The 17,962-nt window shown below is 32.9% G+C and overlaps 1 protein-coding gene across 1 annotated transcript in view; it reads left to right on the forward strand.

Moving 5' to 3' along the window:
• Positions 1 to 17,962, forward strand: part of LOC147067215 (uncharacterized) — a 65,734-nt gene that overhangs the window by 30,443 nt on the left and 17,329 nt on the right. Inside the window, exons 12-14 of the mRNA XM_085954925.1 lie at positions 5,419 to 5,682; positions 9,446 to 10,178; positions 13,902 to 14,013. Coding sequence (XP_085811051.1) covers positions 5,419 to 5,682; positions 9,446 to 10,178; positions 13,902 to 14,013 — 1,109 coding nt within the window. The remainder of the gene's footprint in view (positions 1 to 5,418; positions 5,683 to 9,445; positions 10,179 to 13,901; positions 14,014 to 17,962) is intronic.

The following is a 17,962-nucleotide window of genomic DNA, read 5'->3' on the forward strand; positions in this document are numbered from 1 at the left end:
CATCCGCCAAACGACGTTTGCGTTTTATTTGCGAGCCGATTGCGTTTTATTTACGAGCCGATTGCGTTTTAAATGCGTTAATATTTCGACAATGCTGTCCAAGAGAAAACACGGTTTTCAAGGGGATTCATAAACGCCTTTTTTTGAAACTGCACCCTGCTGCGAGAGTATTTATCTTTCATTACAGTGGCGTACAAGGATAAATAAATCAATATAAAATCAGTACATAATATTGCATTATACCTACATTTATTTTCCCACTATTGCTTCTTTTGGAGCTGGACTGTTTTATATTGAAAGCGTTTTGAAAATTACCTATTGTTGAGCCTATTATATACCATCATCATCAATACTATCGACCGAAAGCCATAATATATTATAGTAAAAAAAATACGAAATCTAACATAAATTTGGATATTTTATAGATATGATAATACAATTTATCTATTACAGTTTGGTTTAGGCATAGCTTGATGAATTAAAAAAATGAACTTACAATATGTGTGATACGTATTTTTAATCTAAAGTTAAAAAAATAAGTAAGAATGAAAAAATGTGCACAATTTTGTCATGTCGCCTAAAATATACCAATACTATTATGGTTTGGTAAGACAGGGCTTAATTGATTTTTAAAATCCAACCAATACCATCTGTAAATTGTAGTCGTATTTCAATAAGAACATATACAATTTATGGCGGACGACATAAAATCAGTACATAATATTGCATTATACCTACATTTATTTTCCCACTATTGCTTCTTTTGGAGCTGGACTGTTTTATATCGAAAGCGTTTTGAAAATTACCTATTGTTGAGCCTATTATATACCATCATCATCAATACTATCGACCGAGGGTACTTGATGGAGTTTGAATTTAAATTCTAATTGATTTAAGTTTTGTACTATTATTATTTATTAATAAAATAAAAAAAGATTATAAGTTAATACACGAAGAAAGGGTAAAAACCTTATTACCTAGATACCTACTAAGTAAAGGATTAAGTACAAAAACATAATATTTTGAATAATTTGAATATTTGCAGTATTTATATAAACCTGTTGTAAATACTATTAAATACATTCGGTAGGTAAGCAGTTTTACAAAATATAATAAAAAGTTGTGACACAGCACAGCTATGAGAAGAAGTATTTCACGAGAAGAAAGGCTCGCCATATCTTTACGTTAAACTAAACTATTATTATTTATTTTGTAGTATGTACTTATTTAATTAATTTTTTTATTAGTTGACACTGTCATCTTCTATAGATACACTAAAATGGAAACGGGTACTAATAATAATATATTGAAGTGAGAATAATGAATACCTACCTACTACTATTGATTAGTACTACTACTAACACGAAATTACCTGATATAGTCTCATTACAATAGCTATCTTTTTAATATGTAGCTATTTAATTCTAAGCAATAATATTCTATTGGAAATATGAACAGATTTTAAGGGGAGATATTTCAAATGTTTATGAATAATATGTTTTAAATGTTTATTTAATAAAAGATACAATAGGTATAATAATATATTACATTGTTCTAACAAATTATATACAAAAAACCTATAAAATATTTTAATTAAATTATATCTGTTTTCCCCATTGCATTAACGCCACTGTGAAATTCTTGATGACACTAATTAAGAAAGAAGGAAGATTTTTTTAATTTTTTCGGACTAAAGTAATAAATTATCTCATACAATATGTGCCTTATTGTGTTCGACAAACAAGAATTTATTTATTGCACTATCCGAAGAATTTGTCGCCAGTGGCGAACTAAGAAAAATAAAATATAAAAATATAATATGTAAACATTACCTACATAATTATTAAGTATTTCTTTTTACCATTTTACCTATATTTATTTTTTCCACTATTGCTTGATTTGGAATAGAATTCTGTTATATTATATCGAAAGCGTTTTTTAATTTGATGATATTTTCATAGTGTAGAAATTATTTTTAATGACTTTCATGCGGATTTTTGTTAGCTATACGCAAATGCAGACATAGTCCAAATAAGCATTAAGCATTCAAGTGAATCTTTCTGGTTGCAAACAATTCATCATGACTTCGACAACAATAACAATACAGAACATGATAAAACAGAACAGCCAGGTTTTCTCCAGGTGTTCTGTTTTGTCACTGTCCTGTTTTGTCATGGAACCATTTTTTTAATGAAAAATACCCACTCATCCGGTCATGAGTTTGTCATTGGTAAATAAAATTTATTAGGCCTTTCTGAACATAATTATGTGGTTAATCAGTAATATTTCTTAATACGCGCCCCCATAAATTTCAGCTTTCAAAAGTTCGGTCCTGGCCTAAATGGGAAGATTTAAAAGAACATGTGGTAGGTAGTATATTCATGGCACGTATTGTATGACATAATTAATTACTCCATTGCTTCAGTGGCGTTCATGCAATGTAGAGCAACACATATAATTTAATTAAAATATTTTATAGATTTTACTGTAGCGGGTGAATAGATAAATTATCTAAATTTTGTTATCAATTAATCGCAAATAATATATTATAACACGAAAATAATAATTAATATAAATATACATGTACCTACACAAGTACACAGGAACATACCTATCGATAGTAGTAGGAAGGTATTCATTATTCTCACTTCAATATGTTATTATTGGCACCCGTTTCCATTTTAGTGTATCTATAGAAGATAAAAGTGTCAACTAATAAAAAAAAAAATTAAAGAAGTACATACTTACTACAAAATAAATAATAATGGTTTAGTTTACCTTATAGTTATGGCGAGCCTTCACGCTTAAAAACAGATTAAATTTAATAAAAATATTTTATAGATTCGATACCTACATAAAGATTCTACAATCATAAAAAGGAGGCATGATTCTATTAAAGATACATACTTATTTAATATCGAATATAACCAAATGCACACCTACTTGTATTCTTCCCAAAAGAATGGTGTTATTTTAAATATGTATTTCATAATAATATGAATAGGTAGGTGGGTAATTCAATACGTATCTATAGGTACTTATATAAATATTTTCGGTATAGGTATATAGGTATTCATCAAAAATTATTTAAATTTGCATATTACGAACTATACCTTAACATTGTTTATTCGTTTTTTTTATTTAGTGAGTAGTTACAGTGTGGTGACATCTCTCATTAGTTAATATTATTAAACTCCCAACATATTGCACAACGAGAAAACTATTGTTTACGAGAAATGACATTTTAATACGCTTACCTACCGAATGTATTAATCGTATTTACAACGGGTTTTTTTAGAAACACTGCAAATATTCAAATTATTCAAAATATTATGTTTTTATACTTCATCATTTACTTAGTAGGTATCTAGGTAATAAGGTTTTTACCCTTTCTTCGTGTATTAAGTTATAATCTTTTTTTATTGTAGCTAGAATTTGATGTCAATGTGTATTTGCCATTGGCGAGTGCGCAAAATGTTGAAAGGCAAAAGCCTGATCGCAAAAAATACTCAAGTGGAATAGTACAAAACTTAAATTAATTAGAATTTAAATTCAAACTCCATCAAGTACCCTCGGTTGATAGTATTAATCAGACAAAGTTTATGATGATACATACAAGGCTCAATAATAGGTAATTTTAAAAACGCTTTCGATATAAAATAGTCCAGTTCCAAAAGAAGCAATAGTGGGAAAATAAATGTAGGTACAGTGGCGAAGGGTGCAGGTAAGCTGTTAAGGTCCGCCATAAATAGTGCACATTAACCTTTTTCAGTCAATTGTATATGTTCTTATTGAAATACGACTACAATTTACAGATGGTATTGGTTGGATTTTAAAAATCAATTAAGCCCTGTCTTACCAAACCATAATAGTATTGGTATATTTTAGGCGATATGACAAAATTGTGCACATTTTTTCATTCTTACTTATTTTTTTAACTTTAGATTAAAAATACGTATCACACATATTGTAAGTTCATTTTTTTAATTCATCAAGCTATGCCTAAACCAAACTGTAATAGATAAATTGTATTATCCTATCTATAAAATATCCAAATTTATGTTAGATTTCGTATTTTTTTTACTATAATATATTATGGCTTTCGGTCGATAGTATTGATGATGATGGTATATAATAGGCTCAACAATAGGTAATTTTCAAAACGCTTTCAATATAAAACAGTCCAGCTCCAAAAGAAGCAATAGTGGGAAAATAAATGTAGGTATAATGCAATATTATGTACTGATTTTATATTGATTTATTTATCCTTGTACGCCACTGTAATGAAAGATAAATACTCTCGCAGCAGGGTGCAGTTTCAAAAAAAGGCGTTTATGAATCCCCTTGAAAACCGTGTTTTCTCTTGGACAGCATTGTCGAAATATTAACGCATTTAAAACGCAATCGGCTCGTAAATAAAACGCAATCGGCTCGCAAATAAAACGCAAACGTCGTTTGGCGGATGAATCCGAAACTTCGCTTTGCCGTGTGCGCGCAGCCTAAGTTAAAAAAAAAAAAAACTATATTATAGAAAATTGCCTGTCATAATTTTAGCCAAATTTACTCATGGCTACATAGTATATTATAAAACGCAACTTAAGCCGGGTCGCACATCTAAGTTCGTCTCGACTGCATCACGTCGAATATGTCGATGTGATTGTACTTCCGCACACAGCTCGAATGCGACAGTTATGTGTGAAAAAACAGCTGGTATCGCAAGCAACAAATTTCACCCGACATAATGGCGCAGGTATACAAATATCCAACTGCGTCATTCATTTTGAGTAGCCGCAAGATATCACTGTCCCGGTATGCCATCACCCATGTGCCCGGAATGCAACATTGCACCCAGTTTTGATTTACCACTATATCCCAGTGGAAACTATTTTCAATGTGCAACTGGGCTAAAACGACACTTTGTATTACTTCTCGTTTTATTAGCTAAAAATATTTATCTGTTTGAATGATGTCTATTATGTAGTAATCTTTTCAGTGATTCTCATCCAGGACCGTTTATCGATAGTTCGAGAGAATTTTAGTATAAGTTTAGTCTTGTAGGGAATAGAAAGCAGTGACTGCATGATAATCAGCTAGATCTTCTGTCTCCTTACGCATATTGAGGATGATCGCATTTTCTGGACTGTTGGGATATCCTCTTTATGTTTAAAGGTTTAAATACCCAGGCTTTGAGAAAAACACATAAATGTTGTGTCCTCACCGGCAATCGAACCCAGAACTCTCGGGTGGAAGGCAAGCGCCTTACGCACTGCACCCTGCACCACGAGAGCCGCCTCCAAGTGAGGTTACAATAAATTCTCTTGAGCCTGGGTTTTTGCGTGATGTGTTTCAACTACCTCGTATAATTGGTGTCCTCGTGTTATGTTGTCTTGGTAAAATAAAACAAATTATACTTTGCAGGAATGTTCACTAATAAGAGAATCGAAATCGAAACAATACCTTGGAGAGTTGGAGTGTATTGCCAAAGTGATCTCGATTTTACTTGCGTTGATGTTTTTACTCGACTGTACCGCCCTGAAGAGCGACCACAGGCGACAGTTGTCCAGAGCCTTAGCTTCTCTCGCCGTTCTTGCTGCTTGGAGCCAATTGGGAATTCAATTCTCTAGGCTTGTCGGTGGATTCTACCTTCAAATGTTTACTAGAGTGGCCACCAGGGTTGCACAGGTTATATAACTACCTATCTATTATTTTATATTACCTACAGTGATGTCATTAGTCATATGAATCGTCGGAATTTAATGAAATGGGACTCATTGGAACATAAGTCAACATTCAGACATCGAAGTATATATATTATTGCAGTTTTCGCATAATATCAAATACAATTCCGAATTATATACCTATTTAATTAACACATATAAATATACATGCATATATATATTTATGCGTGTGTATGGCATCGGTTTTGTAGGTGACCAGGAAACACGTGTTTATTTGAGTTGGTTATACATACGATGTTAATTTCGACATGTGTGCGTTGCACACGGTTACATGTAAATTGTACATATTAAATTTCACCGTGTCACAGTTCGCGGAAATGCTCGCGTTCTTAACGGAAAAAGATGACCGCATACTATACGGTCATCTCTATAGCACCAAGATGAAAAAATACGCGTTGTTCGTGGAGCATTTTCATGGCCGATTTTGGAAAAAAATATGAATTCAAGAACAAAAACCTAATCTTACCTAACTTAACCTAACCTAACAAATAATCCAGTATATCGGCTATTTTCAAAATTTATTTGCCGCTGGCTTCCTGTAAACCGACAAGAACCGTGTTTTATTTAGACATGAATTTTATGTCAGTACTATACGACCCAAAGAGGTTGGACGGTCTTTAGTATACGACCATATATTTCCGATAAAACATTTCACGGTGAAGGATGATACGGCGACATACATACGCACAAATTTCCGGACACGGTTGCACACAGGGCAACTTTGTATGACTGTGTAATGTGCGTGTTACTTCTGCCAGGGCCCACAAAGGAATGCCTGTGTCGGTGATGCTATATATATATACAAGATGGAAACCCAGTGCTTAAAATGGAAATTTGAAAATGTCTAAAGTTTTCTAGATATTTCACATTGCATTAGATACGTTTTACTATGTACGTACATCAGTAGCGACGTTTGGAAAAAGGAAGGCTGTGGAGATCAGAGAAAAAGAGCACATTTGTCAGGTATACTTACGGGAAATGAGAAAATAATACGACATTACCATTGATTAATAGGTACACAGTAATAACAACGACACACTATTTCGATGAAATTTCAATAACTCACTGACAATATAAAATTGGGCGATGAATTTAAATTATGTATTTTCTTAAACATGTATACACATCAAAAATCATTAGATAACATTTATTTTTAAAAACAATGCAAACTTATGTAATTAAATGCCGTAGTAATTCTTTTTCATAATAATTATCTAATTATTAATTATTTTGGACAAAGCTGCAGTCATATACAATAATATTATTATGTACCTATACGCAAAGATTTTAAAGTGGAACTACACCAGAAACTTTTGTCGCCAACCTCATAAAATTTAACGATAATTATCATATTTTATTGGACCATAAATTACATTAATCGTTTGTTGAGCTAAGTTGACAAATGTTGGAGTTGACAACATCGTCCTCACTGAAATAAACTTGTGGCGACATTATAAAATGAGGTCAGCCATCATAAAAATAATCACTTTAGTCCGTAAGTTTTAATTGCTTTTATCGTATTGAGGATCGAATTTCTGTCGCTCGACACGTCGAGTCACCACTTGTTTCGAGGCTAGCGGTAAAAATCAAAAGAGTTAGCAACACACTTTAATGAAGGATCATTAATAGTTGATTTTAATACGAAGTGCTACCTAAGTAGGTAGGTACAGGAATTTAGTGATATCGACTATGTATTTTTTACTTTTTATTCTCCCGTGTAGGTAGCGATTGCCAAACAATTGGAGCATAAATATGTCTAGCACTTATTTTGATTACTTATTTATTACACATTTTGTGACATTTTTTACAGAATCAAAATAATAGTATTTTCGGACTCTCCGAAATCTCGAAAAAAAATTATGAGAAACAACGCGTACGTATTATAAAGCAGTGGTTTCCAAACTTCATATTACTACGCCTCCCTTTAAAAAAAAATCCAATCTTGGCGCCCCAGCCTTTATTTCATTAAATAATACAGACACCTTGTTAAATATTCAACAATGTACCAATACAAAAATAAAAAATAAATATAAAAATAAACAATGTTTTAGGTACTACTACTTAGGTATATTATATTCATTTTTAAATTAATTTGTTTTTCACGCGATGAATGTGCTACACACACAACAGCACAATCAATTTCAATAGTAGTCAATCCGAATTCATCACCGTTCATTGACAAATGGATTCTATCATGGGCCGCAAATCCTGAAGGATCTTTGGCGGGCCCAACTACCTATCGCTGAGGCTTATGGTAGTATGGTGCTCCAATGTAGTGTTTAATAAATTATACACGGGAGTTATCATTTAAGTATATCAGTCATCATATAGGTATCACATGAAATTGCAACGCATAAGCAAATATTTAAAATATGTATTAGCCCTGAAACAAAGCACTACTTGTAGCACTACAAAGCACACTTAACTATTAATAAAATAATGTGAAACATGCATTTGCAAACTAACCAAGAAATAGATTTTTGTTGCTTCAATATATCTGGCGCAAAAATCATTTAAAAGTGTTTCTACATGACGAACTTATTTTTTTTTTAAATTTTGATTTCCAAAGCTCCAATTTTTTATGAATGCCTTCACTTTGTCTTTTTAAATCAGTGAATGCATTAGTGGTCCTTGCATTTATTTATTCACGTTATTTATCGTTTATTATCGTATTGGTATGGTTTATCTTTTTATTAAGAATTTATAGTAAAGTAAAATAATAATTTGGATGTCGTTTTTTTCTCTAAGGTTTATATCGACCAAATTGAAGTAGGTACTAACCTACATCAACCTATTTTGGGTTAGCCGTGTCAGATCACCAACGCCTTTGAGATTTCAATATAGGTAGCTATAAGTACCTATAATATTTATTTCACTGTAATAGGTACCTACATTTTAAAGAGTGCATGAGTCCCAGCCGCAAATATCGAGGCCGTTTTGATAGGTAGGTATAGCAGGTGTCCCGCACTCGCGACAAATGCGAATAAATAATAATAATCAGGCGAACGTTCCGTGGCTTACAAGAAAAAATGACGTTGCCGCGACACGTTGCCTCTCTGTGTGGACAAATGAGCAACCTCAACAAGTAGCAACACCTTCGATTTTATTACCCTATTCCGAGACATAGTCGTTAAATTTTATGAGGTTGGCGACAGAAGTTTCTGGTGTAGACCCACTTTTAGGCTTTGTGATCGGAGCCTACCATATTACATACAATGCGATAGACAGACAGACAAAAAACATCAGCATTTCTCTATTACGTGATTGAATGCCATAGAAATTATTTTATTATTAATTATTGTGGACAAAGCCGCAGTCATAGACATATTATGCGAAAAAGTTTTGGGCTTCACCATTCGAGCCTACAGTATTGCATACATTACATTACAGTATATAGACGGGACTACACATAAAAAAATTGTACAAGTAAATTGTAAAAGGTAAGTCATGTAATAGTTTAGGAGAGATTGCGTTGAGGCATATTTTTTTAACCTTTGACAGATGGCTCTGTATGTATTTATAATACATTTCTACATATACGACAGTCGTTGGTAAATTAAATTATTTTTGTAGAATTTAAAATAACCAAGTTATTATTTAAATACGTTAATATGCAATTTTTCTTAAGGTAGGTTTTAAATAATCGCCTAGTATGGAGTCTTCACCACTGACGTACACATAAAGCATATACTTACGTTATGTTTCAGGTAATGATTTTATTTGGTTGGTTTCCCATCGTTGGATTTGCATTGGCCTTTTGGATACTCTTCAGCGGGAATGCGCCATTCAACACGTGGATGGACTCCATCCTGAAAACTATTGTCATGATGACTTCCGAATTCGATTATTCAGATTTATTTCAAGATAAACCCCTGGATCCATTTTGGATTACGACCCGCATTGTTTTCTTGGCATACATCGGTGCGGTCTCCATAGTTCTGATAAACTTGCTCATGGCATTGGCGATCAGCGGAACTAATGATTTGAAAATGGAAGGTAAAATTCAGAGATTGTTACAACAAGTTCACTTTTTGGGTACTTTGGACGGCTTTGCGTTCAATATTGTGTGGAAAGTGTTGCCGATTCGTATTTCAAAGCTAATTTCTAAAGTACATTTCAGTCAACTCACATTACATCCAGGAAGAACTGGAGTTTGGAAATGTAAATACGACAATATAAGTGAAAAATTTGCGGTGAAAATCTTTAAACGTTTGGCCAAAATAAATAACACAAAACAGGATTCAAAACAAGAACACTCAACCTTAGTTGATATCGAACAAATTGCACTTTGGAAAAAAGAGATCTTCAACAATTGTTCACATACATTCAATGACCACATGGAAGCATTAAATAAAAGATTGGATGACATGACACAACTTCTAAAAAAACACAGCAGTAATTCCATCCGGCAGTTTGAAAAAAGTGGCCGAAGAAGAAAAAGTAAAAAATATATTATAATAAATAAAAAAAAGTTTTAAAAATAAATATTCTTTTCATTCGTGTCAAACCCGCAACCGATGGCAGCTAGCAATGCGACCCAAGTAAGGAAGTGTATATCGTTTATTCGAGAGGAAAGTCCTTTATTCTTGTTTTCCATGAAACCTGTTCTCAAAAAGTGTGTTATTATCTTTTCGTCCTAAATTTGGAATTTCTAGCAATGTGCTACCCATAAAAAATGCATGTCCTGGTTACCTTCGCAGGACGTCACTGTGTATTCCTCAGGTATTCGTAGTATACCTACCATTAACGTTATCAAAAATTAATATTATTTTAACTGTTATCAGTGTGCACATTTCTATAAAAACATGATAGGTATAATCCGTTATTCAAGGATTACTAATTACCTTATTAACCATTATATCGTGCAAGTGTGGCTTCAGTTTTAAAATAATGTAGGTTGAAAAATAATATAATCATATGACGATAGTAAAAATAAATAAGAAAAACATTTTGATCAAAAAGAAAAAGATATTTGGAAACGACATCACAAATAAATTCACATAACAAGTCATATTAACAGGTCACCCACGCAAAAGTATAGCTGAAACTCTGAACTCTGAATAAATTACTATTTACAAGAAAGTGAAGTTGCATTTGAAACAAAACTCATTAAAAATCATTGTCGTGAGATGAATATCCTTTAATGACTAACGTGCCTTGTTGGTAAAAATAATTACAGCAGGGCCGATGACATGTCATATTGAATTAACTATAAATTAATTACACTGAAGTTATGATTAACATTTCCATAATTTTGATCTAAATAGATTCTTTTCGAATGTAAAGTTGATAAAAACTCTCGTTTTTAATTATGGGTGGAGATTTTTTTGGAAGAATATCAAATTAAGTTTCGCTAGATTCTGGATTATTTTTTAATGAAAAGTTAAAAATCTCTTGATGTTGATTCTGGAAAAATATATTTGCTTTTTTTATTTACCACGGGGAAATGGTTAGAAAACTGCCTAGCCAATGGCTAATGGGTAAAATCTTTGCGTTATACTTGTAAGAAAAAAATCTCGAAAAATCTCGAGAATCGAAAAACGCCAAGAATATATTATTATCCCAATGAACTCTACAATGTATTTTTGCTTGAACGTTAGACAGCGTACTTACCAGGCCGGTCAATTGTCATGGGGTCCCCGTGACTGAGGATGATGACTCGGATGATTTAACCATCGGACAATTGCCCTCTCCACGGTTTGGCTCCACTTTTTCAGGTTTCACGCTGATTCTGACCTCTGACACAGACTCCAATACATTATCTTATCGTGCAGAGAGGATGATAATCCGGAAATGTATAATATTTATCAAGTCTCTAAATGAACGGACCAAATCAAATAAAAGTTCTTCGGCATTTTCACTAGTACCTGCGTGCACTGGCTCTGCTTTCCACATTATACCTATAGGGATGTCACTAAATGAGAAGGCTGTTGCCCAATGACCAAATCTTACGAGTCACAATCCTCAGTCATCTGACGGAGAAGAAAAATGGTGTTGGCACAAAATAAACATATTTGTAATATGCACTTCATTTTACTACTTAATATTATTTGTACGCTGTTCTTACTTTGTTTACGGGCCTCGGACTATGTATGGTATAAAATAGATATACCTTCATATCGTCATATCAATCATCAGATGTTCGAATTTAGAATTAAGCTCGTCACATTATAAAAAGTATTGAATTAGCACGTGGCGCCCTCACTCAGCGGACTGGTGGATCTATATTATTTATTGTATTAGGTACATTATAATATTATATTTATCTTCATTTATCTGTCTGTAATGCATGAGAGACAGCGAGATATGAAGAAGACGTATTGAAAGAGGTAAGGTAAGAGAAGACATACACGTAAACGCAAATTCTAAATTTAAAAAATAAGCAGGCACTAAAATAAAGGAATCGTTCATTTTAAACGGACTCTGAAAGAAAACAAATGATAGGAAACTCTCATAATAGTTTGATATATGGATTCAGTGAAGTACTAGCATATCGAGTATATAGAATGTATTAAAGAACATTACAATTAATTTATAACAGATTGACGAAAAAATATAAAGAAGTATGTATGGTGTCGGATAGAAAACACGATTTTGAAAATGATATATATCTGAAATCTCTGAATATGGTTTTAAGTGAAAATGCGATTTCAATCAAAACAATTTATTGAACATACTTATATAATTTAAAAACCCTTCTGAGATAACCACTAGAAAAAATATTCGGGATTCAAACCTACGCCCACCGAGATTCGCACCTATGTGCTTGACCACTAAGCTATACATGTTCTATCTATTTGCGACGAAGTTAACTAATGTTTTTACAATACTCTCTGAACCGCTTTCTAAATTTATTGCGTTACTTATTGGCAATCGACTTTTTATATTTTAAATCAATGTATTGAATTAGCTTAATTACCTACCCTGTCTGTAAATTTGTGAAATATATCGTTATTGATGTTTTTTGGTATTTTTTTTTATATTATTGTATTTATCTAACACGTTTTTTTCAAGATTGTTGCATACAATTTGATACACTTCGTCAAAAGAAAAAGATTCGTCACCCCTACTATCCATGGCGAAGGGTAGAGGTAGGCTGTTTAGATCCGCCATAAATAATGCAAATTAAATTTTGTCAGTCATACGTATTAATTTGTTTCCATTGAAATAAGACTCCGATTTACAGATCCTGATCCGATCCAGACTCCGATTATAATCTCTGTGATCCCAAATTTTACAAGAATTAGGCATTTTATTATTCAAAAAATTGGCACGATTAACACATTTGAAGATAATTCTAAAGATTACTAATTCTAAAGGACTGATTATAAGCTATGTCTTTGAGCATTCAAATGTGATAAACATCGTACGAATTATGATTGTTTTATAATAATTATTGACCTAAGAATATGGTAGTGTATTTTTGAAATACGCCATTTCTATTGGCATTTCCCAATGGTTAAGCTACAACATACGGCCGTAGCCATAAATTGACAAACGATAAATGAAGTAGGGAGTAAGAACATGTTAACTTGTGTGTTTAAACATGTCCCGTTTAAAAAAAAAAAAAAAAAAAAAACGATTTTTACATCGGAATACGAGCTTTCGTCATTTTTGGGTAGGTGTGGAACTATAGAAACTGTAGATAGGTAAAATTAATTGAAAATAGTGCTGCGAGTAGCGTACTGACTGGTTAAATCCGCTCCTGCTAATAAGTATCAGCCCAATGTCACTGTGGTGATACACCTAAACCACTATCATAATGTATTTTTTTATTTAGAAACGTTTATCAAACTATACTTAACATAAATTTACATTTATATATGTATTTCCGTGTGGACACCTTGATATCTTAAAGAAATCTGCGGTTGGTGGAAATGCGCTGTTGTTATTCAGAATTATTTCGATTAATTTTAAAACCACGTTATCATAATAGACACCATCGTTTAAAACAGTGGTATGCAAACATAAAGACAATATTAGAATCTAGGTATAGCAGTAGCGAAGGGTGCCCGTTAAAGGAAGGAATCAATAGCTTCTTCAAATCCTTTGACTCATTACTAAGGATGGTGATCGGAGAATTTACAAGGCTTGGCAACAATGTTTCCTTCCATCTGGAAAGATCCTGCGCTAATCTTGTTACTTCCGTTATTTTTGATTCAGTCGTTTTCTTGATAGTGTCACTCCATATGGAAGGCACACGCCCTCGTGACCTCCTTCCTTCGGCGCCACCAGAGATAACTCTTCTCTCCAAGCTGCACGAATCTCTTCTTTGGTAGGTAACTGAAATAAATGTCCTAGGACAGCCACGTTTACGGGACTTGAATTTAAATTTTGTTTTATCTTCAGTATTTATTTCACTAAAAAAACAACATGCATTAAAATAGATAGGTATCTATTAGGTACTAAAAAAAGTGATGCCTAACCATAAAAAAAATCTACATAAGTCCAGCCTTATAGGTGGAACTTCTTATCAAATAAACCGCTAGGACAGAGTACATTGCGCGAAAAATAACAGTCATATTATATTATAATATATTATAATATGCGCAAATTTGTAGTCGTTAGAGGCATGATACGTTTTATATAGGTAGTTAATCAGACAAAACATAAATATTGCCAAGTCTTCATTTATATTTTTAGTAGAAGATTCTATAGAACCGGATACAGTGTGTAGGTGAATCCTAAATTCAATTGTTTAAAACTTAGAGACAGATGGGTTTGTATGTATTTTTTTTTACTTTGTCCATTCTCTCTACATGATTCGCCCATCGGAGTCCACCAAGTTTAACGAACGTGGAGATACGAGTACAATCTACTTGGCTTCGCTATTTAAAAAAAACGTGTTATAGTTTCATTCAGGGAATGCGTGTCTTCATCTGTATGATCGTTAAATGTGTCCATTGCCATTACTGTATCTCGTGTCAACAGATCGCCATTTAGGATATGATCGAAGGATGCCATCCATATATTATTTAATATTTTTTTATTTTTCGGTTATTATGGAACTATCAGTGCATATATGCATAAATCGTAAAAATGTCTGGTATTATTTCTTTCTCTCCTAGTTTCTATGTCGCACACATTTGTTGTGTAGTTTTTCTTTTGTGGATGCTCTAGTATGTTTTCTTTTTTGTATTATAGTTCGTTGGCTTTAGTTTTATTTTCGGTTGACTGATGACATTTTTATTGAACCAATATTCGTGTTTTAAGTTAAGTCTCTGTAATATCGTATACTGTAGGGTCATGACTCATGACTCATGATGTATTCATCGACTTTCATAGATACGGTTCACGGATGTCGTCAATCTACTTTTTGAGATAATTGAACTTAAATATTGCATTAGTGCAAGTCGTAGTTTTGCGCGTGTAACCATGTGATGACGGGGATCTAGGCGAGGGGACGAGGCGCCGAGCACCAATGGAGATTAGAACGCCGAAAGTGCGGAACCCACTAATTAATATATATTATGTTATATTGCCCATTACTATAATGATATAATTTATACATATATGCAACGTAACGTTGAGAAACACTGAATACTATGAATATTATGATTAATTGATAAGATTTTTAAACGTAATATAATAAATATTAATTGTTTTATTAGTTAGTAAAGTAGACTACAGTTATGTTAAATTCAGTATTAATCAAACTAGTGACATTGTGGAAAGTTGAGAGATATAAGCAGATTTTATAAATATAAGAAACTGGGGTAGAGAAAAGTTTAATTCCCATCCAATTTAACTTTTTTATTATATACGTATTCTATGGTTACGAAGTGTTGGGACCAAAAAAGTGGATATTTCGATTATTGATACCATACACTGAACTAAAAACAAAGCCTGATGATGGAGAGCGAAGATGAAGAAACGGATGTTCTACTAAAAATGAAGTTCCAACAAGAAATTATGGACATCGAAATGGGAAACATAGCTCATAAAACTCAGAGAAAACATTCTACGTTTTATGTAGACTCGGTGAAAAATATAGAATTTTGCAAAAATGAGGATATTCAGAAAAACATTTTTAATAATACGTATAGTCTGAATGCCGGTACATCATTCTCTGATGAAAATTTTGAAAAAGAAAAAGAAATAAAATCGACGGTTGACATAATTAATATTTCGGAAATCAATTCGGAAACCGCCACCTTTAACACAGAACTATTCAAATGTGTCAAGGAAGATCTTTTTCAATCTGCCAATTGGTAAGGATACGTCAATTTTATCAATACCTACATAATAATATAAAAATCATTTTATAAGAGGTATTTTCGGATAGCGACCACTTCCGTCGCGCCGGATATTCCAATTTAAACAAATTAATGAACTTAGTAAAAATGTACGTAAGATATTGCGTATTCAATTCTCCCTGGATGGTATGAATATGTCTTTTATTAATATGGACAACTGATCCACAGTCTCCTCTGTGTTAAAATATATAAAGAAATTATTTACCAAAACTACTATTCAAACAATTATTATTCTTCAACAGATGAATGGTTTTCGCAATCACGGGCTTTTAAATGTAAAAAATTCTTGTGTGACCATTTCACTGAGTTTCTAACACTCAATGGCGGATTACAGCATAGGCTAAAATTATAAGCACCTTCAAACATAAAATATGAACAAATAATACATGAAACAGACACGCACGTAGACGTTGTGTTGGAGAAATCTCGTATCGAGAATTCTCAAAAATTTGATTGGTTCTATCATCGAGGGACCTTTAAATTAGTCAACACCTGGGTGCAGTGGCGCACCCAGGGGGGGGGCAGGGGGCCTTGCCCCCCCCCAAAATATGAAAATCATCAGAATGATTTTACACATTGAAATCGAAAGCCAATAAGCTATACCTTGGGCTTAGACAAACAACACGGAAAAAAATGATTTGTAATTCTCCAGCACCCTTTTTAGTAAAATATCTTAGATTTTAATTTCTAACACAAAAATTTCGAAACACTAATGTCAGGTTTTTTTAGAAACCCGTTCCCTAATGAAATTCTCGGTGTCCACCCGAATTCCAGAGTGGTATAGGTTATGGCTGGGAAGGGTTGACAGGGCTCTAACCTGGGGGCCCGGGCTGTGGGGGGCCTGGCGTGTCGGGTTGACCAGATAAGTGAGATAAACACACATCATAAATTAGCTTTAATAGTAAAAAAAGTCGCCTGCGGCGCTATTATACTTCATGACTATGAACATTTTAATTTATATAATTGCCCAATATATTTTCTGATTATTATGTGTCGATACTTGACAGCTCCATTATTAAAGTAGATGTATTGAAAATCGCCAATAATTCACTGTATAAGTACCCTCAATTTGAACTAAAACACAATTTGAAAAACGTTAATGTAGTATTTCACACTGCCTTTAATCTAAGCGGTGGATAGGGGGCCCGTCAAATACCCTAGCCCAGTGGTCGGCAAACTCATTAGTCAATAGAGCCAAATATCAACAGTACAACGATTGAGATATCTTTTGAGAGCCAATTTTCTTAAACTTAAATTATATACGTAGGTAGTAAGTAGGTACACTGCTAATTTACTTAATAAACTTTAGTTAAAGTTTTAAGTCCTAATTAAATTATAGGTAGGTACACTGAATAAAACTGAATATCATACGTAATAATGATCTTATTTATTAATAAAAATTAAATTGTAAGTCAGGTATCCATAAAATTGAATCATGACAATGACTGACAAACTCAATGTGAATAATGGCCTTGCATCTCCTTGTAAAGTTTGGGTAAGTCAGGTTCGTATGTTGTTGATTTAATTTTAAGCACGATTCCAGGTTCTCATCAATAAATCGATTTCTTACTTTACTCTTGATTTCCTCTCTTGGAAATCTTTTTACTAACCACAAAACTTGCAATATTAACATTGTTGACAGATTTTATTCAGTACCTAATTAAATACAGAACTTTATTTTTATTGACTCTTCTCCTCAGCTGCTTTCTTCCTTGCATCATCGACAGAATATTACGAGTTTTTAGTTGTATCTTTCTAAATTTCAATGCGCCAATTTTTCCCGACACATAAATACATGTCGGTAAGCCATTTAAGTTTTGAATAAACGATAAGTCTCGGTCTATTCAACATTACATTTACGGTTATCCTCTTCCGTTTTCTTTGCTTCTTCTTTGTAGCCATGTCAAATATGGCAGAGAGCATCTGTGGCAGAGCCGCACTCAAGGGGCCAAAGAGCCGCAGTTTGCC

The sequence above is a fragment of the Rhyacophila brunnea genome, unplaced genomic scaffold (assembly GCF_057557595.1).
Source record: "Rhyacophila brunnea isolate RB1 unplaced genomic scaffold, BYU_Rbru_1.0 scaffold_4, whole genome shotgun sequence".
Lineage (NCBI taxonomy): Eukaryota > Metazoa > Arthropoda > Insecta > Trichoptera > Rhyacophilidae > Rhyacophila > Rhyacophila brunnea.